Source organism: Chaetodon auriga, chromosome 1 (genome assembly GCF_051107435.1).
Source record: "Chaetodon auriga isolate fChaAug3 chromosome 1, fChaAug3.hap1, whole genome shotgun sequence".
Taxonomy (NCBI): domain Eukaryota; kingdom Metazoa; phylum Chordata; class Actinopteri; order Chaetodontiformes; family Chaetodontidae; genus Chaetodon; species Chaetodon auriga.
This window is the reverse complement of record NC_135074.1, coordinates 9,114,796-9,141,341: the sequence shown is the minus strand read 5'-3', so window position 1 is coordinate 9,141,341 and position 26,546 is coordinate 9,114,796. Positions and strand designations below refer to the sequence as shown.

The 26,546-nt window shown below is 41.9% G+C and overlaps 1 protein-coding gene across 1 annotated transcript; it reads left to right on the top strand.

Moving 5' to 3' along the window:
- The first annotated feature begins 232 nt into the window (after positions 1-232).
- pepd (peptidase D) lies at positions 233-14,357 on the top strand. The gene is made up of 15 exons (XM_076746026.1): positions 233-267; positions 1,866-2,049; positions 2,601-2,728; positions 3,265-3,328; positions 6,014-6,061; positions 6,415-6,476; positions 7,339-7,383; positions 8,333-8,408; positions 9,308-9,354; positions 10,023-10,091; positions 11,088-11,165; positions 11,268-11,416; positions 11,716-11,900; positions 12,765-12,956; positions 13,833-14,357. The coding sequence occupies exons 1-15, from the start codon at positions 251-253 to the stop codon at positions 13,974-13,976; spliced, it is 1,488 nt and encodes a 495-aa protein (XP_076602141.1). The 5' UTR covers positions 233-250; the 3' UTR covers positions 13,977-14,357.
- Positions 14,358-26,546: the final 12,189 nt, after the last annotated feature.

Genomic DNA, 26,546 nt, shown 5'->3' with positions numbered 1-26,546 from the left:
ATTTATTTGACTGTGTTTTCTCTTATTGACTGCAGCACAAAAAAAGAAAGAAAAGAAAGAAAGGGGGGGGGGGGGGCAGGCTGTTAAAGTGAAGAGATCATAAGTGTCTCGCAATGCAACTTCACTTTTGAAGCTAATATTTCCCAAGCCCATGAATGCAGCACAATGACACGTCAGCTGATTGGGCCAGAGCCGCACATAACTCACGTGACTGCATTAAGCACGTGACAGTCTGGACCAGCACGTCAATATGGCTGCAGCACCACAGTGAGTTGAGTTTTCTGTTTTCTGACAGCGCTCTGACAGACTGGAATGTGTGACGTTATTTAGTTTTGGTCAGATAATTAACATCGTCGCGTTAGCTTTAGCTGTCAGTTCACACACAAAGAGCATAACATAAAGGTGTCATTTCACTAAGCTCGCGAGCTCGTCTGATATTAAAGCTGTTGCCAGGCAGATGTACGTACCGTTAGTCCACTCTCTCAGCGTGCGTGACTGACTCCAAAATGTCTTGAAGTTTAGTTTTGTTAGCATGTTGTGAACTTTATATGCTGTTGATATATGAAGGGATATTTTGCAAGCGTCACCAACTGTCTCTAAAAAATATTTAACAACACTTTTCACAACAGGCGCAATTGAAAGCACATGAATCCGAAGGAATTAAACTCTTCATTCAGCTTCCTTAAATTTAAATCTTGAGCTAGCTCACTGACGTTCAGGAAGCACTGCTCAGAAATATTTAGCCTTTTTGAAGACTGTAGTGAGCATGTTTGAAGCTGCTTTTTAAAGTGGAGTAACTTACTTCACAACCTATTTGGCTTGGGGACCCTGACGATAAATCAATGCCTGCTTGTGACCCTTCACCACTCTTTTATTTGGTGTATTTTCAAAGACCTGAAGACCAGAAAGCAACTAAAATTTCACAAGATAAAACATAAACTAGGGGAAATCACAGAAATAATAATGTAACAGAATGTATTTTTCTTATTCCTCTAATAATGTTTGATCCGCTCACAATACAACCCAGGCAGAGTGATCATCAGATAAAGAATCTGCTGTGGTAATCATAAAGTTGTCAGCAATCCGCAGATATAAGATTATCTCTGGCAGAGATTGGAAGAAACCTCAGGCGCACCTTGTGACATTATGTAATCCAGTACAACCTCAGAAACTCGTTACTCAAAAATGAACAGTAAATCAATAACTTGCTGACAGTCTTAAAATAACACATTCTCTGAGTTGTTGTTGTTGTTGTTGTTGTTTGCTGCTGGGCTGTTGCCTGCGGGGTATTTGGATTGCATTGTAGTACGTGATTGTGTCTGCTTTACCACCTCACTAGGGATGATCTGTCCTCATACACACAGTTACACCTGTATACTCAGCCAGCAGTGAATGATTCAGAAATCCTTGAGTCGTGAAATACTATGAGGTTATGGATTAACTTTTGGTACAGTCCAACGCTGAATCAGATATGTTTGTTATCTTATCAGTGAAGTCGTGGCCAGAGACCAAGATTTATGACCAGGAACAGTTCAGATCAGTTTAAAGGGTTTCTATCTATCTATATTTACGTCTTAAGTCTTTCTGAAGGCAGGCTGGCCTGTGGTTCACCCACCACTTCAGGCTGAAAGGTAACGACCAAATCCCCAAGATTACCTCCAGATAGAGCTAAAACATAATGGGTCCCTTCTCCTTCCTGTGTGTGCGTGCTGATGATGGTCGGGACAGTGTGGATGCAATAATTTTCTTTTCGGCCTGTGTGCCTTTTGACACGGCAGTCCTAATGCAGACCCAGAGTCCTTCAGTCAAGGGTTAGTCTCTCCAACCACTTCTCCACCCTGTCTTCTTTCTCCCTGTCCTCTCAGACCCATCTACTGGCTGGGTAATGACACCCTGAGGGTGTCCGCTGCCCTGTTTGCAGAGAACCGTCGGCGACTGTGCGCTGGGCTAAAAGCCAAAGATGGAGTGGCGCCGCAGTCAGTGGTGGTGCTGCAGGGAGGAGAGCAGAAGCAGAGGTACTGCACGGACACAGACCTCCTTTTCAGGCAGGTAGGTAGTCTTAGCTTGACTCTGGGATTGTTGCAAAACTGAGGCTGAGGTGAGGCCAAGGTTTTGCATTTATTTATCCATCAATCCATGATCCCCAGGCCAGCAGTGAGCCCCTTCAGCCTGTCCTGTGTCAGTCTCCTCTCAGTTGCTTGTGCTCGATCACTAAGTCGCCCACAGGGCTTTCTGATCAGGTGCCACAAAAACCTCGTCTGGAGTTCTCCTAAAGTAAAATCCAGTTCTGAATTTCTCTGCCACTGTTAATCTCTGCGTTCTGTCAAAAATATGTAGGCTAGCCCCCCCTGCAGAGAAATCACTTCTGTCTGCCATCTCACTTTTTCCAGCACTCCCACCTCAGGTTGGGACTTCTTACAAAAATCAGTGGGCACATTCAAAGTTTTATTTTGCTTTTGTACTCTGTATTCACCTCTCTTGACGCAGCTGACCTCATCAAGAAGAGTATTTTTTATCAAGTAGTAATCTGACCAAAATTGATAAAAAATTGATCATAATGTCCCTCACTAATGCTCAGGCTGATTCTTTCCATTCTGCAGGAGTCATTCTTTCACTGGGCTTTTGGAGTAACCGAGCCCGACTGTTACGGGGCCATTGATGTGGACTCTGGGAAATCCATCCTTTTTGTTCCCAAACTGCCTGAGAGCTATGCTACTTGGATGGGAGAGTGAGTCACTAATCTTCAAAGAGCTGTGTACATGGCCTGCAGTCCTCACCAGCCGCTCCATAGCTGTGAGCTGTAACTTGAAGAAAAGGTTGACAAAGTCATGTGCTGCACAGTTAGCTCCTTTCCGCCCAGCATGCTTTTATATGAGCATCTGTATTTAATTTAGTTCTTCTAAATATCACCGAGAACCATTTAAGACTTAATAGTTTTGTCATCACCCAAACCACCTCAGACATGTTTCACTGTACTGATACCAAATCCTGCTGTGATATTTCCAATCTGCTCATGTGTAAGAAAAGAAAGTAAGTCAAACAAATTGTTTTGATTCATTTTTTATTTATTGCTTGTTTTGGAAATGATCAATCCTCTTGCAAATGATTTAAAAATACAGTTTTGATAAGATGGCTTAAAAATGGCCTGAACGTGCGGAAGAATAGGACCAGTTAGAGACTGATCTTAATACCTATTGACTGTATGTGTTGTCGTTTGTTTGACTGCACTTGTCTTTATCTGCTGTGTGTTTTGCATGTGGACAGGATCTTTCCTAAAGAGCACTTCAAGGAGAAGTATGCTGTTGACGAGGTGCAATACACCTGTGATGTAAGTGTTCCTGGGCTGGTGCTGGTCTTTACAGCCTCTGTGTGTGTCTGTGTGTGTGTGGGCGTTTGTGTGTGTGTATGTGACCTTTTTTCTGTGCAGTAACTGAACTTTGATGTTCAGTCACTGAGCTATGAAGTTACAGCAAAGGACATTAGTGCCTCCGTAGACTGTTTTAAAGGTGAAAATCATCATTCTTTTATTTGACCCTCCTGGCAAAGAGATCTGTGGTGCCAGATGGTCGCACCAATATCCGGTTTGGGTTTGTACTTAGACCTCGTGCAGTAGAAAGTGTTGTTGCATACATTTTAGTACAGCATAGACCTGCATCATTTACGTCTGCTTAGCTAAATATGTCATGTAAAATTCAATCATACTTACCCTTTTTCTGCTAAACAAGTAACATACATGGAGCATTTTAAGGTTTAGCTTTTAGCTTGCATGTAATTGTATGTGTCGGGCACATGCACACGTTTGTGTTAGAGGATGTAAAAGCTCTGGGAGCAGTCCATGACATCAGTTGCTATTGTCTGAGAAACTGTGGAGCAGTTGGGCTCACACAAAGCATGTGGAGCCTCGTGCTGATGATTCATCTGTGTGCATATATACCTCTAACAGAGATCAACCACCGACGTTCTCTGGAGACTTTTATTCTGAATTTTATTTAAAATGTGTAACCCGCAGCTCCTTTCTCTTCACTTTAACAGCCTAGTCTAAATATACATTCCTGCTCAGACTGTCTGTAATTGCCTATTTTGAGAGTTTGGGAAGACAGTGTATCAGTGCCGACAGCAGATTCCCAGAGGAGATGCACCTGAGTGTTGACGGCCCCAGAGCTATTTTGAAGATGTGCATGTTGACAAATCAAAATAATATAATCTGACTATAATAGAACAGCTTTCACCGGCCAGCAAATCACTAGAAGTTTGCATTTGAAACGATCGTATACAGTTTTACGTTCGTTTCTCCATTTACACTCATCTGTCAATGACCTGCTGATGATAACCCAAGTGTTTTTCCATCTTTGCACCTGCCTGAAGTGTTAGATTTCCTAATTAGTCGCAGGTTAAGAGTGAAATGATCACTTTTCGACACTGGCACTTCTTCCATGAAGCAATAGCAACGCTGCAGTATAATATTAGAAAACATGAAATCATAAAATAATTGCCTCTGCGTTTGTCTTACTAATACTGCCATTAAATCAGACAGAGAAATCACTTGCCGGTGTTCAGCATTCAGCTGGCAGTGCTGCCGACAGAAGCACCTGAAAGAGAACAATATGGCTTTTTATCAGAGCGAGGTCATGAATATTTGAGCAGTTTTCTATTTTTCAAACACTCAGACAAGAGAGGTGTTGTTGCACACACACTTTTAGCAGCATTGCTCTCCTTAACATGCAAACAGTTAAATTGTTGAATGCAGCACAAAATATGAATAACGTGTTTTTCATCCTTTTTAACTATCTGGCCGGTGTTTTCTTGATGTCCGTGTTTTTAGCTCTGTGCTAATATTTGAAGAAAATTTCAAGTATGTGCATGAAGTCACAGTTGTCTTCTGAAACCTTTATTGTACAGCTGCAAGTAAGCCCTTTAATTTAAACCCCCCCCCCCCAGGAGGATAAACATTGGTTTTTGTTACCACTGGCTTTCCAGATTTTGTTTGATTTCAGAAAAATCCTCATTGCTCTACAAGCTTCTTTTATTTGGCTTTACTTGGCTGACAAGTGTGTTTTACTCCAGTGGTTTAGAACCACAGCACACATGAAAAAATCTTATTACCTCCGCCAAGGAGTCTGTGAAGATTCTCAGTCATCCACGTCATGGTTATCCAGTTGCCCTTTATTCAACCCCCCTTGGACTCTGCAGAGGAACTTGTGTTTTCAGTTCACTTTGTTGGTTGGTTTGCTTGTCTATCAGCAGCACTACAGAAAAACTACCATTTCCACGAATCTCGGTGGAAGGGTTGGAGGTGATTCGACTCACAGGGCGGATACATTAATTGTTTTTCCCTCTCAGCAACATTACGAGATGGCGGAATAAAGTAGACGGTAGTGAAGCTCAGTAGTGGAAACATGCAGCCAATTGTAGAAATACAATGACTCCATATCATAATCCACATTCACGGATACCACTAATCCTCCGAGGGAGCCGAGCTTCATACAGAAAGCAGTCGTTAGGAAGCACTTGGGGACATTTGTGAGTTGAGGCAGCTTCTTTTTTTATAGGTTGAAGTTATTGTTGCGCGAATCACCATTTAAATGAGAATGATATCCCCACAACAGCATTTCAGACTTTTCAGCATGATAGTAATTATTCCAGTGTCCCAAAATGACGCTGCAATTCTGATTTAGATTGAAGTTGTGCAGAGACAGTGCAGTGAATGTTTTTATGAAGTCCATTTTAGCGTTGTTAATAATAATAACAGTGCTTAAATATCAGCACATAGTCTGTGAGCACTGAGTCAGGGATCTGTTATCTGACATTTAGGCTGTTGGCAGAGGAGTAATAAAGTCGCTTGAGGTTTGTCATTCAGCGTGCTGCTGAGGACCAGAAAGGCCACATAGCCGCAATAGCGTCTGCCAGAGTGACCTTTATTCTGCAGACGGAGAGCCAAAGAAAGCTGGCTTATTGTCTCTGCTGCTCTGCTGTGTCTCAGTCTTCTAATTACTCCCTGTCTGTTTTCTTGCAGATTGTTGACGTCCTGTCCAACCTGAGACCAGCAACTCTCCTAACGCTGGTATGCTGACGGCTTCTCTGTGTTGTAGATTGTAGTAAGGACAGCGCGACACTCATTCCTACCTGATTCTAGCTAGTTTTAGTGAGCTAGCTACGGTTTTATTGGAAACCAGATGACTGATCACAGGACCAGTTCTTCAGGTGTGGTGTGGGTTGTATTGGACCAGCTTTAAGGATGGTAGTCCTGTTGTGAGCTGCCAGCTGTCTCAATGTATCCAAAATATCCAAAAATCTGTCATTATAGAGTTGATTATCGCTCTGGATATGAACCAATTTAAGTTACTGTATTGACATTTGAACGCACAAGGTCGTGATGTCATTTCCTGTTTCTCGTGTTTGTTTCTTCCACGGCAGCGAGGACAGAATACAGATAGCGGGAGCATCTGCCGCGAAGCCTCCTTTGAAGGAATTAGTCGGTATGTTTAACTGGCATCACTTTGCATTTACATAATTAGACTTTGTTTCTGGAGGTTACTGTTGTTTTTATTTTGGTTGTTTTTTTCTATTATAACCAAGGATACAGCAGAATCTCATGCATACTGATTGTTGCTGATTAATCTAATTCTGAATATAATTTCATGAAGCAAATAATCTTGTTTCTGCTTGTTAGTTATTAATTGATGGCGATGTTAGCATTGTCCTTATCTAGTTTTTCTTTCGTTTTAACCACGTACAACATTTGATCTGTTCTGCACTCTGACCTTAACTGCTGAGAAGAGTCATGTAATTATTTCAAAGCATCAAATTGCATTTCAATAAGGAGAGTTCAGTTGGAGGTGTGTAACAGTATTTATTGAGGTTAGCAACAGAGAAGGTTTGGGGTGATTAGATTTCATTGATGATAAGCATCTTCATTAAGCGTAGGCTCATATGAAGATAAAGATAGTATCCACCTGCAGTCTACACACTGGTGGTGGTGGTGGAGTAAAGCCTGCAGGTGGTCAATGGAAACTCTCATTTGAGTCTCCATGGACATCCTGGAGGTCGTGGTGGTGATTTTCAGCAAAAGTAGGTATGAAAGATTTAAAGAACAGCAACCAGGGGCTCGAGGACCACGGGCAGAGGTCGAGTATGGCGACGTCAGAGTGTGAATGTGGGGATTTTACAGCGGTAGAAAGCGAATGTGACAGGAAAAACAGAACAGCAGGAAATGGCAGACATTCACTCATCGAGGTAAACAAGCAGAAGAGGGAAGAGATGATCTTCACTGAACCTCAGCCAAAGCTTTATTCATATTTACAACGTTGTTGTTTTTTTTTGCTTGTTTGTTTTTTTCAGCTTCCAAGTGAACAACACTCTTTTACACCCCATCATTGTGGAATGGTAAGCAATTAAAATATGTTTGATATTATTATTCAGAAAGCCAACAAAGACTGTAGCCTCTCCCTTAATTAGCCAGAAGTGTTTCCAGTCATTGTGCGGCTTTTAGCTCACAAACCTCGTCAATGACAGCCGCCCCGTCAGGTAATTGTGTGTCTGCAATCAGAACCAGGAGCTTTTCTTTGCCTTGTTTTTTTTCCCGTCTGAGAATCACAAACCAGTCTGCACGGAGGTAATGGACTTCGTGCTCGCTTGGTTGTCCTTGGCATTAGACTTCTCTCCCTCCAGATGAATTGACATTTTCTAAAATGAGGAGGAATGCTTTTCAGGCACACCTACTGGGGAGAAAGATGTGACTGAACCCCCCCGTCTCCCTCCACTCTGCGGAGCTTACATGGCTCTCTTTTAATGAGCTTTTTTTTTTTTTTTTTTTTTCCCACTTTCATTTGTGTTACTATTGGTTACCAGTTTCTGTGTTATTTATTTGTTTCTGTTATTGTAGAAATCATTGATGCTCTGCAGTATTTAGCCACCTCAAGGGCAGCTACTGCTTTCCTATCATAAATGAATCACCAGGCAGATTTTAATATGCTCTCAAAGCTTAAGTTTAAAACAAAGACTGCATTACGTTTTGCTTTGCTTTGAAACATTTTCAGCAGTCAGTGACGAGGAAGATTCACTCTGGAATGTCAAGAAACAACAGGTCTGATTTATATCCTGTGTTCCTGGGAATAATCAGTTACTCTATTCACAGTGTATGTTAGAAAGAAGGATCTCCAAAATGTTTCTGTTCATCCATCACAATACAAATACTGTCTTCCTTCAGCTCAGAGCTGTGTGAATTCTCCGTACTGTTTGGCTGTTCCTTCATCGTCGCGTGCATCGATAAACTGCCAGCGTAATGATCAGAGTGAGAGAGCTTGTCTCTCACTTCTTGTTTGTCTGTCTGCAGCCGCCTGGTTAAGACCGATATGGAGCTGGAGGTCCTGCGCTACACCAACAGGATTTCCAGTGAAGCCCATAAAATGGTAAGATCCTTCTTGGCCACACGGAGCATCTGCAAGGGCACTGAGACTGTTATACTTTATATATACTGTTATACTTCAAACACTAAAAGAAGAGGGTAGAAAGAAAAGTGGAGAGCACGACACTAAACACTCAAAGTATCTCAGTGTTGAGCCGCTTATTGAGTTTAAAACCTGCCCAAAGGATTCAAGATGCCAGGATCCTCTAAGGCTATAAACTGTTTAAATGCTATCGATTTTAACTTCATCCAGTAGCTTTGAGGCCAGCAGTTAACAGAGATAGCCTTTGACCAATAAGCTGTAACATTAAAGCAATATTTTACTTGTGCACAGGCTCTGGCTTTATCACCTTGAATAACCTCTTCAGGGGATGTTTTCTGTCCTCTGAAATCTCTTACTGTGAGCACTCACTGCTGTTTTCTTCCCGTGGTTCCTCCGCTGTTTGGTGTGTGATCATTAGACTTAGTTACTGAGGTATGTTTTTACCCACGTGTCCCCAGAGCCTCCTCTTTTGGTGGGTTTTCAGGTGTAACCTTCCCAATGGCTGCTCAGAAAATGTTCTCCCAAATCAGCAAGTGCTTGTGGGCGCTCTCACTGACTTTTGAACTCTTTACGCCTACTTTGCGTAAATCCTTCACACTGTCCTGAAGGAAATAGTCCTCAATTCATTGTGTTATGTTACGTTAAAAGCAAGGATGCCCAAAAGCATCATATAAACAAAGGAGAAACATTCATGAAAAGCATGGGCGGAGAGTCAACCATCATGAGCTGCTATGCCATCAGATACACGCAGAAAATGATTATGAGGATCGGCGCTTTGTGCATCAGGTCAACCTTGAGATCATTTTCAAAAGAGTCAGTGGAGTTTGTTAATCACATATAATCCCACTTCTTCTCTGTAGGTCATGAAGCATGTGAAGCCCGGACAGAAAGAATATGAAATGGAGAGGTAGGTCACACCTTTGTCAAAGGATCCTCTTTTTTCAGGCAGAGATGTACGCGTTCAGTGATAAGACACAGAAATACAATGTCTGTCTACTCTATGGATATATATCTACACTATACAGGGGCATTGAAGCAGTCCTTATTTTATTTGCCTTTTCTTTCCTATAGTATCGTGATGATAACCTTTAAGGCAAAGGGAGACCAACTCTGGTCCCGTCACTTTCATTTGGATAGACGTTTCGCTGATAGGGTCAGTGTAGTCTGAACAAAAGGAAATGTCCTGCCTCAGAACACCTGGACGCTCCACTGACTGTACGATCCTATCATAGGTACAGTGAGGAAGTACTCTGAGGTTCTTGCTTGTTGTTGGTTTGTTGCAACTCTATGTCAAATATTTCACCGCTCAGTAATGAGGTTGGTTGATGTGGCATTGTGAGGTGTACACAGCCCTTTACGGTATGCTCGTGCATATAAAAGCCAAAGGAATCGTCTATGAAATACAAGGCAGGTAGATAATTACAAGAGGAGGGTTTGAGTGAGAGATTAAAGAATGAATTGTTAAAAAGCCTGGAGTGAGGAAGAGGACAGTGAGAGTCCTTCAGGTCTTACTGTTTTCTGTGATCTGTGCTGCACTGAATGGCTTTGGTTTCTTTTTTCTTTTGTCTTGTGCAGCTTGTTCCAGCACTACTGCTACAATAAAGGAGGAATGCGCCATACCTCGTACACCTGTATCTGTGGAACGTAAGGCTTTGTCAACGAGTGTCTCATTTCTGACTGACACTGAAGTTATGCTTCTCCAAGCGTCATGTAAATGTCGCAGGTTGCAGAGGCTCGCAGAGGAGCAGACACACACACACACACACACACACACACACACACACACTTTCCAAATCTCAACTCTGTGTCGTGCCAACCTGCATCAAGCATGCTTTTTGGGAGACGCATTCGAAACGGAGACAAAACAGAGACAAAACCAAATACTACACAAGTAAAAAAGAAAAACGCATGCAAACATATAAAGGCGACACCCGTGTTGGTTCACCTATGTGCAGATTGGAGAAGCATAATTACAGCTTTACTCACTGCTCACCATAATTACTTACTATAACTGAATTACACGCTGGCTATAATGAGGATGTTGTCATTAATGGAATAAAAGGTAGCTTTGAGGTTACAGAAGTTACCGTTTCAACTCTTTACACCACACACCGTAAAATGCTGCCTTCACATGTTAGACATCCTTGAAGCCTCTGTGGCACCTGTGAAGACAAAGCAGCAGAGAAAGTTGGACTCTGTCGTCCTGCAGTGTCCCCATTGTCTTATTAGTCCAACCAAACCACACCTGCTAAAAGAGAGCGGCACCAGATTCCTCTTAGTTGCAGGGTTACTGTCTGCTAACAGCATCATGATGGATGAAGACATTTCGAGACATTTTTGTTAATCATGCTTTGGCCTTTTGTACTAAAGGCCATGTGTAATGAATACTTCCCGGGGATTAGTGGTCAGTGGATGCCGCCTGTTTTCCGCTTCATATTAAGGGCTTGTCTGGGGAAAGTAATTTGATCAAATGTGTAAACATTGATACAAAATCATTCATTAACATTTGTTTTCATGGTTTACTTATTTTTACTTAAGTCACATTCAACACATTTGTCACCTTGTAGAATAGTATTTATTCCTAGTTTAACTATTTTTATGTCCTTTCAATTCACATATCATGTTATTGTTTAACAACAGGGGCTCTAACTCCTCCATTCTGCACTACGGCCATGCCGGGGCTCCAAATGACAAGACAATTACGGATGGAGACATGTGGTGAGACGCCTTCAGTAGCTTTTAACTTTGACTTCAAAGAACTTTGGACACAAAACCACCTCCGTGGAACAGACTTTGACTGTGACGTTCTGTCCCGTACAGTCTGTTTGACATGGGCGGAGAGTACTACTGCTACTCCTCAGACATCACCTGCTCTTTCCCAGCCAACGGCAAGTTCACTGCAGACCAGAGGGCCATCTATGAGGCCGTGCTCAAGTCCTCCAGAACTGTCATGGCTGCCATCAAACCAGGTGATCATCTTTTAGTCAGTTTAACTGTAGAGTCCACGTTACAGACCGACAAAAAGTAAATACACAGCATCTGTTTGCACCTGGGTGAGAAGAGTCAGAAGAGTTGTTGTTTTTTTCTTTTGACTAAAATTACTTATTAATTTCAGTTTTCAGTGTTTGGTTAGGTTTAGGCAACAATTGTGGTTTGGGTATGCTAATAGCATCTGCCTTCAAAATCTCACCATGCTGACTTAAATCTGGAGTTCAAGACAAAAAAAAAAACCTTCTATTCTGCATAAACCATGCTGTTTGTGTTGAAGGTGTGAAGTGGACTGACATGCACCGCCTGGCTGACCGGGTTCACCTGGAGGAGCTGGTGAAGATGGGCATCCTGAATGGCACCGTGGAGGACATGATGAAGGTGCACCTGGGCTCCGTCTTCATGCCCCACGGCCTGGGACACCTGCTGGGCATCGACGTCCATGATGTAGGAGGATACCCTGAGGTAGACTGACGACTTCCATTCTGAGATTGCCCACTTCACAAGCAGCCAGTAGTTAGGGTTGTAACAGTCAAACATTCCAGACAGTAGAAGAAGAAAACACAGTCCTGTCCCTCCAATATTGATGTGTCTTAAATAATAGAGAGCCTCAGTGCAGAAGCGAGAGTGGAACAAACAGAGGCCAAGCTGCAGGAACAAGTTCAGGATGAGGGCAGCAGAGAGGGGAAGCTGAACTGTTGTCTGAGCTCTGAACACAGATGCTTTCAGGTTGTGCTGGAGGATTTTGTTCAGTTATGCACTTCTGAAAACCTAACACAGAGCATGGTTAACCCGCCGAAGCTCCAGTGGACCTGCCCAGTGTTCACCAGTGTCAGTATGAAGATGCACTGTGAAGCGGGCCTCACTGAACGTGAATAAGAGCTCACTCAGTCTGCAGGCACATGACAAACGGTACAGCTGGCGCGTTTCAGTCAGACAGTCAGATGTACAGCGGATGGCTTAATTAACTCACATCATTCATCTCCAGTTAGTCTGAGGCAGAATTATTTTTCTTTCTATCTGAGTTGAAGAGTTTTGAGCACTGGACATAATGCCTGAGCTCAAACACAATCAGAGCAAGTTCTTTATTATTCACTGGCAGAAGAACTGATTCACAAAAAACGTGGCTCTTGAAACACTTGAAAATTGTATAAAATCAGATGTAATTGTGGAGCAACCTCCATTTATTCTGGACTGCAGATATTTTATTGTATACTTCTTCCAAAATAAAAAGAAATATTAGCTCAACACCATTATCAGAAAATGTTACCGCAGTTGGTTTCCTGTAACTGTGGAGCTGTAGTGTGAACAAACTGTACCGTTGTCCAGGGGGTGGAGCGTATTGACGAGCCTGGACTGAGGAGTCTTCGGATGGGCCGCCTGGTACAGGAGAGGATGGTCCTCACCGTGGAGCCCGGCATTTACTTCATCAACCACCTGCTGGACCAGGCCCTGGCCAACCCTGCCCAGAGCTGCTTCATCAATAACCAAGTGCTGGCTCGCTTCCGGGGCTTTGGAGGGGTCAGTCTGCCTGCAAAGTTTTATGTGGCTGTGTTTGCTGGATTCACCAGAGGGGCAATAGAAATGAATACTGAAATGATCTCTGCAGAGAGCTCGCAGGGCAACGCTGACTTGATATATCCACAGAATGACAACATCGCTGCTCTTTCATCTTTTGAAATAGTCTAAGTGTACGACTGTGACTCTAAAAGCTGTCAGTAATGTGACGTGAAGCATGAAAACGTCAAGTAATGCAAAGACTGCAATATATTACAGTCTAAAAGTTGAGGCTTAGACATGGGACATCTGGGACATTTGATAAATCCCCAGTCATGATGGAAGCAGACTGTTTTCTCATCTGAAAGGTATCAGGAATGGTCACAGATGTGCTTTGACTAATTCTTGTAAAAGTTGAATTGTCTGTCAGAGCCATAATGATAATGAATCTTATTCAGTGAAATTCATCAAATCTTGAATGGCTGAAATGCGTTAATGCAGTAGCTCCAGTGAGCCTCATACTGTAGCTCTGCTGGGTCCAACAGCCGTTTGACGAGGACATCTCGACCATTATTGTGTAAATGTTCATGTTTTTGTGTTGGACTTACTGTCTCTGATCTCAGCCATTATATTGACGAGTTAAATGATATGATAAGAATGATAATCAATACTGTGAAATTGTGCATTCCTGTGGTACATTCACACTTAACATTTTCCCTTCGGGTCATTTCGATTTGTCACTATCTTCTGCCTCGTGAATACAGAATCCTCAGTGACTTCTCCAGCTCACAACATATGAATTCTGATGTGCATCTCCATCTTTTTCATTGATATAGTCGGAGCATTTCCTGCTTTGATTTCACTGTGTTTGACTGACTGCTGTGTCACTGCTCTATGCAGGTTCGCATTGAAGACGACATTGCAGTTACAGCCAACGGTATAGAGCTGCTGACCTGCGTCCCTCGCACCGTGGAGGAGATTGAGGCGTTCATGGCTGATTCTGCGAAACCCTTCAGCCCTGTCATCAGCAGTGAGAAATTCTGAACGGCGTCTCGCAGTAAAGTCTGAGCTGCACGCTGCGATGTGTTTAATTACTGCAGGTAAACAATAAACAGTATTCTTCAGTAAAGCAGAAGTTATTATTTTTACTCTCATATCTCACTGATACAACAGATACACAATCAAGATTACTGTTGAGCAGTAGAATCGAAAACCTGCTAAGTTTCAGACCCTATCTTTATAAAGCTTTCAGAATGTTTTGAAAATGTTGGCAGTCACTTTAAGAGACAAACTCTACCTTAATACAGTTAAAGTGCAAAAAGAAATTAACATTTTTTTATTAATAATTCTTATATTTTCGTCTTTGTAAGCATTGATTCATAAAAAAGCTGTGAAGTGAAATAAACGCTTTCATTTGCAACTGTGTGCAGCAGATTTTTGTTTGTTTAGCAAATATTTTGTATCAGAATTCTTTCAGTATCCTAAGACAATTCTTGGTGCAGCATTACATCAACATGTATCTTATTAGAAGAAGTGGAACTTGAAAAATGTATTTGTTGGAGTCATTCCCCTCATAGATTGAATTGATTGCGTAGCTGAATCATCTTGAACTTGGACACTCAGTGCACAGAATCCTTCTCATGAACAAACAAAAGCACATCTGAGAGGGGCGGTGTTCAGGTTTTTAAGGGAATTAGAGATTATTTCAGAGTTCCACTTTAATAATTGCAGAGTATGATAATATTGTCAAAAGCCCAACAGGTAAAATCTGTAATCTCCCTGTATCTACATGTCCAGCAGCATTGCTGTTAGAATGAGGAGGCCAAAGACAAACAGCTGTGAGACATTGTTCCAAAACCTGAACGTTAAAATAAAACTTCAGAAAGATGTTGAGGTGAGAAAGCGTAAAACGCATACATGGGTATTGGCCAGCAGGGGTCGCTGTAATCCAATGAAAAATGATTATTAACTGCCGGTAACGTTCACTGTAGCTGCAACGAGCAAGATATTTCGGTTCAGTGCTGTTAAACAGCTGCTCCAGAGCCATGTCGGATCTAAACAGACAAACTCTTCATGAGTCAACTTTTGTGAACTCCAAATAATTAGCGCAGAAATATGAAAGACTTCCTTTAGATGGAGACTTTGCTGTGAACTTGGCCTGCATCACCATTAGGACTCCTAATGAGGATGTGAAGCGTAATGATTGTGCCTGAGCTTTATTTCCACACTAAGCACTTTTCCACAGTGCAGGTGGTGAAGATGTGCTGGGTGATTTGACTGGAGAAGGCTGTGTGTGTGTGTGTGTGTGTGTGTGTGTGTGTGTGTGTGTGTGTGTGACTTTACACACACAAACTGTGTAACTAGTAAACCCATACTCTGTGACATGCACAGTAGGCTGTCCTGTGGTCTGTATGTAACTACCATGTCACAGATGGCTTTCTGCCCGTCTGGTCTTCAACATGAACTTGTCAGGGTCTTCATTTTGAGGATATTGTGAACCACTTTGCATGCTCAAAGTCAAGAAAGAGAGCCAGTGTGTGTTAAACAAACAAAATGGAGCCTCAATATGAGTGTACATTACCAGACAATGTATGTCAGGCAAACATGCCCTTTCAAGCCGTCTTTCTCATCATTTAGGAGTACAAGTTGTATATTTTGCCAGAGTTACACATGCTGAGGTGGTTTTTATGTGAATGGGCCTTGGCGAGACACAGTGGTGTATTTCCTAGTATTGAACGTTTGTGCATCATAATTCCTGTGTATTAAAATGCACTTGATGACTGTTATTGAAACACTGGGGGTATTTGTAGGCTGTATTACTGCACTGAGGTCTAGATAAAGACGAAAGCCTGACTTGTTGGCCATTTGATCATGAGAGAGGCACAGTGTCTGAACCATATTTAATTTATTTGTTATTATTTGCTCGTTCATTCGTTAACACAGCCCTGATTAGGGTCTGTGGTTAGTCACATGTCTAATTAAATGTGTTCCAGACAGCAGCATATAAAGAAACTGTGAAAATCAGTGACTGGTTGGTGGCTTTAATGGGACCTGCCATCCAGGCAAAGCAGGCTGCTCTGCAGGGCCCCAGACCCCGAAGGCCCCAGGTTCACTGGAGCAGAAACTCAAATTTAGACAAAATACTGACAGTTTCTTTAGGAAGCTGCACCACTGTTTAATAAACATTTAGAGAAATTATGAGGCTTTTGCAGACCATGAATAATCTCAGGGATTCAGTTTCACTTTTTGATATTGAGCTTACATGTTTATTCCTGAATAAATGTTAATAAAGTGGTACACATCAAATCTGGGCCTGTGTAGTGTTCCATCACAAGAGCACTGCTTGGTATTGTATGCAGCTGGGGGCTGAAGAGGGGCAGTAGAAAGGAACAGGAAGGCATCATTTTTGTCGTCTAATGCCCTTAGTGGGTTAATCCAGCCGTTAACTTTTCCCTCATCTTCTTTGCACGGTGATGAAATCACATGGAACATCACAGCTCAAAGCTATGATGTGTATGTATGATGTATGTAGTTATGTAGTATGTAGATGCAGCATGATGATACTGGAGGAGGAGATTTGTTTAATCAGTCATGGTCCTGTCATTGTACTTGGAAATGATTTTAATGTGCCCCTGAGTGACATGATTGTGATACAAATGTATCTTCCACACTGTTTCTGCAGCTGAGCAGCATTTTATTCCATGTTGAATGGAGTGATACGCATGGAGGATGGAATCAGATGTTCATAAGGGTCCACGCTAACCTTTCTTTCCTTCAATGTTTTCTGTGCAAAGATTTTGCCCTTCAAAGAAATGAGTTTACCCCGAGAAAGATTGAATAATTGTCATTATTATGAAGTACTGCATTAATATTATGATACTAGTGTATTATTTATATTTATGACCGTGTCTGAATCAGGTCTTCAAATTATTCCTTGTACATAATGTACATCACACCGTATTTTTATTGCCATTATTTCTTACTGTAAAAAATGTATGATGGTTGTTCTTTGGTGCTTGTCAGTAATGTGTCTACAGCAGTGGAGCGACGTAACAGTTTACTGACTCGAGTACTTCTGAAGTCCAACGCGATGCAAGATGGTGATCTTATAGAATATGATGCATTGCTGTAGATTAAACTACCCAACAATAATGTAGTTTAAATTAGCCCAACTTTAAACATCTGCAGCCATAAAATGTTTCTAAACCAGTAATAATCATCCAGAAACACGATAAAACACAGACAAGGACAGTTTTTCTACAATCAACCAGCAGGTGGCGCTTAAGTCCACTGCATATTTCTATCTTCAAAGCGACATCATTTGAATTAATGGTTAAACTTAAAAAATTTGTTGTACATTTTAGAATTAAGGCATGCTGCCTCTTCATTTACCTTTTCAGTCCAAGGAGGGGAAGCAGTGACAGAGCAGAAGTTTTCAATTTGAATAGCTTTTATGAAAACTCTCGAAAGATTGTGTAGGCTGCATGTGCTGGCAACATCACAGTAAAAAGTGTAATGAGCAGATTCTTGTGTTCATAGTCACATGGGCAGTAAATGCATTAGCAGTCATTCCAAATCAAACACAAACCCATCACAGTAATCTACAAATATGTTGTCTCCCAGTTTGGTGCCTCAACATTAAGGAAACCATTGAACCAACAGCAAAACTTAGTGATTTTAAGATCCGGCTTGGCTCACTGCAGCATTGCATCACATTCTAACACCCTGTCTTTTCAGAGCTACGCAAATAATCTAGCCATTAAATTTTACTCTCAGATCCAAAGCAGTAACTACAACACTTAGCGCTCTACTTCCCAGACAAATCATAACAAGACATCACCATCAATTTCACATGCACTTATTCCAGCACCGGCTGACAGAAACAACTATGGTCACAGATCATTTTTTTCACACATACACTAAAATCTGGAATGAGATCCCAAACTGCATTAGAGCAATAACCTCTTCTACACCCTTCAAACACCTACAGTGGCAGACCTACGATGTCTGTGCTCTGAGAAGACTCCTGCTGTCAACAGGGTTGAGAATCTGCTCTCTGCTGAGCCAGCCAGTGCTGCACATCAATTTTGCATGGCAGACTTTCAGCTTGCATTTGTGGATGCAATGATGAACTGTGTTGACAGATGATGTTTTTTGGAAGTGCTAGGGTCACTGCCTCCAGCCATTAACCTGAATCTGGAACATGTTCTGATATCTGTGAATCTTCTCGTGCACAGATGCAAAACCACAAGCTAGTGCATGCCTTTATTTCAAAGCCACCAAAGAAAACACTGTGCTCTAACAGTGATCCTTCTCATATTCTACAATTTCTCTTGCTATCTGGAAGTTACATCATACATCTGGAGGAGTGAGGAAAAACATTGTAGTTGGCGCCATCATTACATCTTTTCTGTTTCGGGATTTTTGTATTTTGGTAGTTTTTATTTTGAGAACTCATGTTAAATCTCTGGGTTTGTTGCTCTGTCGTGTAGATTTTTTTCACGTGGCCACAGTTGGTTCAGGTAAAGTAAGGGTTTGAGGGTTTTTAATGGAGCTGCGTCATTTAATGTGATTGTTTGTTTCTTTAACTGAACTGCTGCGTTAATCATAAAGGAAATGATAACTACTATTGAAGGCACACTTGGCTTCCGCGGTATAGAGGCTTAATTATCTCATAGTTATCTTAAGAAAACAAAAGGGTCATCGCTTGAGATAAGAACAAAAACCTTTTCAAGGCCAATTTTAACTATTTCAAAGCAGTTGCTTAAAGCTGTGAGTCAGTGTGTTTGGATATTGGACTTTTATAAGGTTTTTTTTGCCTTTGTTTTGTTTATTTGGTCTGTATTTTGTTTCTGGGATTTATTTACATATTCTCTCAGTTGACTGAACAATTGGCTGAACAGTATGTCCCCATTACTGACATACTTATAAAATCTTGTGTCTTCTTTGGACTTGCAGTCGTGCAGCTCATACGTACATAAATAAGCTCCAGTACAGTAAAAGTGAACGCACACATTGATTACTGACAAATGCTGCTCCAGGAGTCTCAATGATAAGCATCCCATCAAAGAGCACAACTGCTCAGAAATCCTGCAGCTTCCTGTCAGCTGTACTCGTCAGGAAGGTTTCTGTGATGTATGACAGTTTGCCATGTTGTGTATTTGTGGTCAACCCTTTTTGCTGCTTACTCTCTATATTCATCTGTTTCTTGCCGTGTAGGCTACGGAGTGATAGAGGAGATCCTCGGGCAGGTGCCCAGTGTTTACGCCTTCAGGCTGGCTTTGAGAGCCATCAAGCTGTGGGCCAAACATGAGCGCAACACACACAAGTTAAGCTTGGCCATCACTCAAGAGACATTTACACATTTACACTGTGTAGGCTGTCAGTGAACAAGGGAGTGATTTTAGACACAGCCAATGTGTTTTCTTTACCATGGCTCATGTTTCAGTGTTTCATGTTGCCATGGATAGTTGGTGTCCCTGCAGAGTGAATCAAGCATTGATTTGGGTTTACTAAGTCACCTGACAGCGAGATCCACTGCAGCCACAGTCACCTTACTTGATCACTCTAGTTAATACCTTGTTTCCATTCAAAACTCTCTATGTTCAGACTATGTATTGAATAAACAGCATGCACCTACATGCAATGTTACAATCAGTGGTGGGATATTATCTTCCACTCTGAAAATTTAGCTGCATGTGAATGCTTTTTTCAGATGATCTGAAAATGTTGTGTTTTGTGTCAGGGAGTAGTCAATCCCAATACGTCTGAGGGTAGTGGAGGACCTCCATTTCAACCATCTTTTTTTGGATCCCAGGGTAAGGTCTCGGCAGGAGTTTTACTAGGATTTTAGGCCACAGATGTAGACTCATGTCAGTCAAGTAATTATCAAATGTACTCAAAAGCACAGGTAAGCTGCAAACCTGCTGCCACCTAATGCCCATCATCACCCCAGCATACCCACAGCAGAACACCAGCTTCAATGTGTCTGCCTCCACCTTGGCTATCATAATGAGGGAAATCCACCGGGGTATGTAGTCACTCTGATATCCACCAAATGCTCCCAGTGCTGCCTGCATCATGGACCAATGAACTTTACTCAGTCAAAGCTGATTGAACACACTCTCAGATCTTTCCTGTTTACTCTCATGTAACATCAGCCAATCAGGAACAGGCCTTCCGACTTCAGTGACTGTGCTGTTGCCACGACTCAGCCCTAACTAACTCATAGCTTCAACAAAACTCCCAGGATTCTGTTCTGTAAACAAAGTTGGGATTTTGTTTTACTTCAACAAGCTTTCTCTTCCCCATCCGCAGACCGTGCCATCACTGAGGATATTCAGCACAATTAAGCCGCCTGGTCCAAACTGTTTGAAAGTCCAGACATTTTTGGAAAGTACAAGTATGTATTGAGCTGCCCAAAGATGAAAATGTGGATTGCCGTATTCAAAATACACTCATATGTTAATTATTTTGATATTTAAAACATAAACCTCTGTTTTTTTCTTCTGTCTTAATGCCTTTAGCCTTTTTTAGAGTGGGAATGAGGACTGATTGGACTCGTGTTTAATATGGAAGCGTCTAAAACCATTAAAAAAGACCTGAACATCAGCCTCATGACCTTCACTAACATGCTTGTATTTTGTGCTGTTGCAGTCTACAGCCTGGCACAGTAATATAGGATATACCAGGAAGGGATGAAGATATCTGCCATATATGCAAGAAGAGATAATCTGAGCTGGAAGACACCGAATGGTGAATACAGAAGCGTTTTCACCCCCAGAAGCCCAGCTCAAGCCCCCAAACCTCTGCCACTGTGCCACCTGTTTACACAGCAGCTGCCAGGACAGGCCAACCGGTCACAAAAAGACAAGGCTGGTCTGACTATGAGATGCCGGCGAAGAGGTACAGAGCTGGCAAGGTATGCCACTTTGTTGAGAAAATATCTTAGTTTATGCCATTTCAGAACATTGATACTGCTCTTTTTTCTGTACTGTAAATGTGAAGCCACAGCCAACTGTGTGTAACCAAAGTGTAAAAATGTCAAGTTGTAGTATTAGGGATATAATGTGTTGGACTACAGGCATGGCTAAAAGTTTTGAGAATGACACAAATATCCATTTTCACAAAGTCTGCTGCCTCAGCTTTTATGATGGCAATTAACGTATACTCCAGAATGTTATGAAGAGTGATCAGATGAATTGCAATTGATTGCAAAGTCCTTCTCTGCCATGAAAATAAACCTAATCCCCCAAAAAACATTTACACTGGATTTCAGCCCTGCCACAAAAGGAATAGCTGACATCATGTCAGTGATTCTCTCGCTAACACAGGTGAGAGTGTTGATGAGGACAAGGCTGGAGATCACTCTGTCATGCTGATTGAGTTAGAATAACAGACTGGAAGCTTGAAAAGGAGGGTGGTGCTTGAAATCATTGTTCTTCATCCCTTAACCATGGTTACCTGCAAGGACATATGTGCAGTCATCATTGCTTTGCACAAAAAGGGCTTCACAGACAAGGATACTACTGCTAGTAAGACTGCACCTAAGTCAACCATTTATCGGATCATCAAGAACTTCAAGGAGAGAGATTCAATTGTTGTGAAGAAGGCTTCAGGGCGCCCAAGACAGTCCAGCAAGCGCCAGGACCGTCCCCTAAAGTTGATTCAGTTGCGGGATTGGGGCATCACCAGTGCAGAGCTTGCTCAGGAATGGCTGCAGGCAGGTGTGAGTGCATCTGCACGCAGAGTGAGGTGAAGTCTTTTGGAGGATGGCCTGGCGTCAAGAAGGGCAGCAAAGAAGCCACTTCTCTCCCGGAAAAACATCAGGGACAGACTGATATTCTACAAAAGGTACAGGGATTGGACTGTTGAGGACTGTGGTAAAGTGATTTTCTCTGATGAATCCCCTTTCCGATTATTTGGGGCATCCGGAAAAAAAATGGAGAAGAAAAGGTGAGCACTACCACCAGTCCTGTGTCAAGCCAACAGAAAAGCATCCTGAGACCATTCATGTGTGGGGTTGCTTCTCAGCCAAGGGAATGGGCTCACTCACAATTTTGCCTAAGAACACAGCCATGAATAAAGAATGGTACCAAAACATCCTCCAAGAGCAACTTCTCCCAACCATCTAAGAACAGTTTGGGAACAAACAATACCTTTTCCAACATGATGGAGCACCTTGTCATAAGGCAAAAGTGACTACTAAGTGGCTTGGGGAACAAAACATTGAAATTTTGGGTCCATGGCCACGAAACGTCCCAGACCTTAATCCCATTGAGAACTTGTGGTCAATCCTCAAGTGGCGGGTGTACAAACAAAAACCCACAAATTCTGACAAAACTAGAAGCATTGATTAAGCAAGAATGGGCTGCCATCAGTCAGTAATTGCCAATAAAAGCCTTTGACAGTTGTGAAATGCTTGGAGTCATACTTCAGTATACCATAGTAACATCTGACAAAAAGATCTAAAAACACTGAAGCAGCAAACTTTGTGAAAAACAATACTTTTGTCATTCTCAAAACTTTTGGCAATGCTGTAGTTGTTGGTTGGGCGCAGTCACTTCCTGGAGTCTCCACTGAATTCCTGGCAACCTGACAGTGACAACAAGACTACAGTGCCCGACCAAGAAATAGTCTAGGACATGACCCTGGAAAATCCAACCAGACATTTTTGCACTTCTGTTTTTGTGCCGATAAAACATTTTTGGACAGATGACCTTTGGACACAGCCTGGCTAGCAGTTTCCCTTGTTTTTGGTCTTTGTGCTGAGCTAAGATAACTGGCTGCTGGTGGTAGCTTTGTTTTTGCCACACACACAATGAGAGTGGGATCAGTCTTACCATGTAGCTGTGCACGAAAGCAAATCAGAGTTTTGCCACTTCCTGTTCTTTTGAAAACAACCATTGTGCTTGTGGGAAGATGCAAACCAAAGTGAATTGCGCCAACCAAGCTCTTGCTAATTTTGTTACAATAAAAAAAACATTTTCCCTGTTCTGTCATGTCACAGGAATCGTGTTGGACACAGAAAGCATCAAAGTCCAGCCATCACGTTCCACCTTTCATGATTTCACAGGCCACAGAAAGACCCTGTTGGCCCTGTTCAACAACATCAGCAAAGAAGCTCAAAGTCAGTGATGCAGCAACTCCACGGACTGAAGGCACTTGCTCTGCAGAGTCCTCTGCAGGTGTCTCACTCAGTGACAGTCTGTCTCCCAGTGCATGTTAAGAGACCTGGCACTCCTGAGTCTGAGACACTGGCCAAAAGAGCCAAACTTGACCTGGTTTTCTAAACTATCTTCAGAGGTGTCCTGGTGACATCCACTATTAAACTTGAAGTGATATAAAGATATTCATTCTCTGACTAACCTCACTGTCTGCTCCTTCCCTCTCAGGGTCCACCAGCTGTAGAGCTCTCAGACTTGCCTCCTTGCAAAAACAAGCCTGTCACAGATGTGAAACGGCCCATCAAGCTTCAGCTTCTCAGGTACAGCACAGAATAAGAATAGAAACGTCTTCTCTTTCCTGCCTTGTCATGTGCCCATATGACAGACATCCTCACACAGTATTCATGTTGAGACTTATGGAAGGCCTGTTGTAAAGCAGACTGACAGAGCTGGATGAGTGTCTTTTCACCACGAGAGGGCAGTGCAGCCTTTCTGCTGGCCTCCTCCTCAGCTGTGGCAGAGGAATGGGTGCACAGACACTCAGCTCAAAGATTCGCCACTTTGTGACAGCAAAACCCGATGAAGGTCGGAGATAAGGAAGCATCTTTACCCTCAGCAATCATTTTAGAAGTGGTCTTGCCTTCAAGGAAAGAAAATAAGGATTTTGAATGCTCACATTTTTCACCTTCATGTGTTGACTTGCAAACCAGATAATAGTAGTGACGTGCTGATTAATCATTTAGTGACTCGTTTGTGAGGATGATCTTTCATGTAGTGCTTTGCATAAGGAGCACATTTACATGCATAAACCTGAAAATGCCACGGTGTATCCCTTCATTACTCCTCTGTAGTGCATATATAGTGAGGCTATAGCTTATCACTTCCTGCATACTGTTTTTATGGCACCCATGGGTGACCTTTTGAGTGAAGTGGGTTCCATGTTACTGCATGAACTTGTAAATATTACAGACCTTGTTCCTTCTTGTGTCTTTGACAGTAGGCAAAATTAATGGAGAGCCACTGACGTGTCAACACGGCAGATCATCAAACTCTTCACTCCAGAGAGGAGAAACTATTATTATTATTAAACTATTAGATTAGATTAGATTAGATTAGATTAGATTAGATCTAACTGTAGAATAAGGGATGCCAGATTTACAGATTTACCGGTAGTGGTTAATGTCAGTGTAATTCAGTTGAACACAAAGATAATTCATGACAGCAGTAAAGTACAAAAACATCATAAAAAGACAAAAAAAAAAGACAGCTGAGCTGACAACAGATGATGAAGTTAAACAAGTGTTTTCTCTCCTGATGATCTTTCTATGGAAACTGGAGTAGTCCCTCACCTGCAGTGTCCCTGGACTTCTTTGAGTCTCAGTCTTGCAAATAAGAAACACCTACTGTGTTGTGCTGGCTGGCAGCAAGCTGGTCCCTAAACAGTGACTTTGCATAACCAGCAAAGAATTGAGGAAGATGTAAGAAAAAAATGGTAAGAAGAGTGTTTATGTTTTAAGATCAGTTAAGAAAACAGGGTGGTGATAACAGCCTGTAATGGAGATACAGTAACAGGTGAAGTTTATGTCATCAGCAACAAAAATCTCCATGAAAAATCTATAACTGTACCAACACATCTATCAGCTCCAGACGTGAGTTCTACAGCACAGCCTGCCAACAGTGTCTGGACTGATGGAGATCTTCCAAATTAGCTTAAGTCTATCAACACAGAAAAAAAACAGCATCCAACAGGAATGTCAAATCAGAAAAAGACAGAAAACCGTCGTTGAGAAATGGAAATGGTAATGTTACTGGACTGCAGGAGTGGTCTGCTGCAAAGCTCCATTCAGGGATATTTTTAAAGATGACTTGTGAATTTATGTCATCATTCATATTCCCATTCTAACACAACAGTTTGTCCTGATGTTCACATGGAAATGTTCCCTCAGTACTTGATAAGACTTTCAGCTGATTTTTGTTAATGATCAGGGACACTATAGAATATAGTGTCTTGGGCTACTGCACAGTACAAATAAATTAGCATAGTGAAAATATATAATATTGCACAAGTTGCACAAATGTCATGATTCTTAGCATATGCTGACATAAATTGTGCAAAAAGTAGGTTTGTGATGTTTCTCCATTAAATGATGCTGGAGGTCCTTCTTGATGGGTCTGATGTGGTTGATGGCTTTGTGTTAAGGGGAGGGGTCTCTGTGTGTGTGGAGCTGTTACCGTGAGTGCTGGACCGTGGATTGTGCAGGTGGTTAAAAAAGATACGGCTAAATATTACTTTAAAGACAAAACTTCAACATTGGAGACCAAACACAGCTGAAGCTTAACCATACATTTCTTGTCTTTGTAAAATTCAAAAGCATTTGCACTGTGAGGAGAAACTGAGGGTAAAGAGCAAAACAACAGTCCGACAGTGCCTCCCAATGGAGGCAGCTGGACATTGTTAGGACATTTCTTCACCAAATCCTGTTATACATATGAACTGAATAATACAGCAAATGACAAGGAAAATAAAAATAGCATTGACACAAAAGGCCAAAATCTAACAAGGAGGTGGTGCTTGAAATCTAACTTCTACTTCAGCCATCATACCTATTTGATTTCATTAAAAAAAGCAAACATTTTCTAAATCGTAATCCTAAATTAGGCTTCTACTGTATAGGCTTCTACCAGAAGTTAAACCATATCCCTACCACACAGGGACGGTGCCAAACAAATTCACAGATTACTCAGGTGTGTTATTGACCATTCCTGTAAAATTTGCCCAAAATGCCTTGGCCATTTGCCTAAAGGAAAGTGAGCGTGGTACTGGCATTGAGTAATAGATGGTACTGAAAGTGAGCTAAATGCAGCAGAAATGCGTGAGTGAGAAATAGACATGATCATTAAACTTACTCAAGATAGTGCATCGTTTACTGAATGGAACCCCATTCAGCTGACAAACGCAAATAAGCTGTTGAGTGAGTTTAAGCATGCAAAAACATTTCCTGTAGGGGTAGTGTGCAACAAGGGAAAGCCACACGACTGAATATGGTTGATAATTAAAGAGTGCAGCAGTCACTGCTTGATGATAAGAAGTTGTCCTGAGAAGTCATTTGGGGAACACCTACAGTTGTGTCAGTGGGCCAAATAGAAATTAAGTGTCAAATGCAAAAGTGCAGGAAGCAAATCTCTCGAAAACAGCTAGAAGAGACTGGAGAAAAATGTGACAGCCTAATTTGATGAGGCTCGATGTCTCAGTAAAATATGAACCAGATGCATAGACTATGAGATTAAGCCATATATTCTTCCTCCACTGAGATGCTTCAAGAGCCAAAAATATAGCCACATGGCAGCAATCTGCAAAGGCAAACAACGATGTGTTAGGTGTGAATATAGGAAATGTGAGAAAAGAGCTAAAGTAAAAAGTGTTGAGGAGGAAAACATAGCTCAGCCC

Coding starts and splice junctions, on each gene's coding strand:
- pepd (XM_076746026.1), top strand. Junction 6,062..6,414: donor CAGCAACTCTCCTAACGCTG/GTATGCTGACGG, acceptor CTTCCACGGCAG/CGAGGACAGAATACAGATAG. Junction 6,477..7,338: donor TCCTTTGAAGGAATTAGTCG/GTATGTTTAACT, acceptor TGTTTTTTTCAG/CTTCCAAGTGAACAACACTC.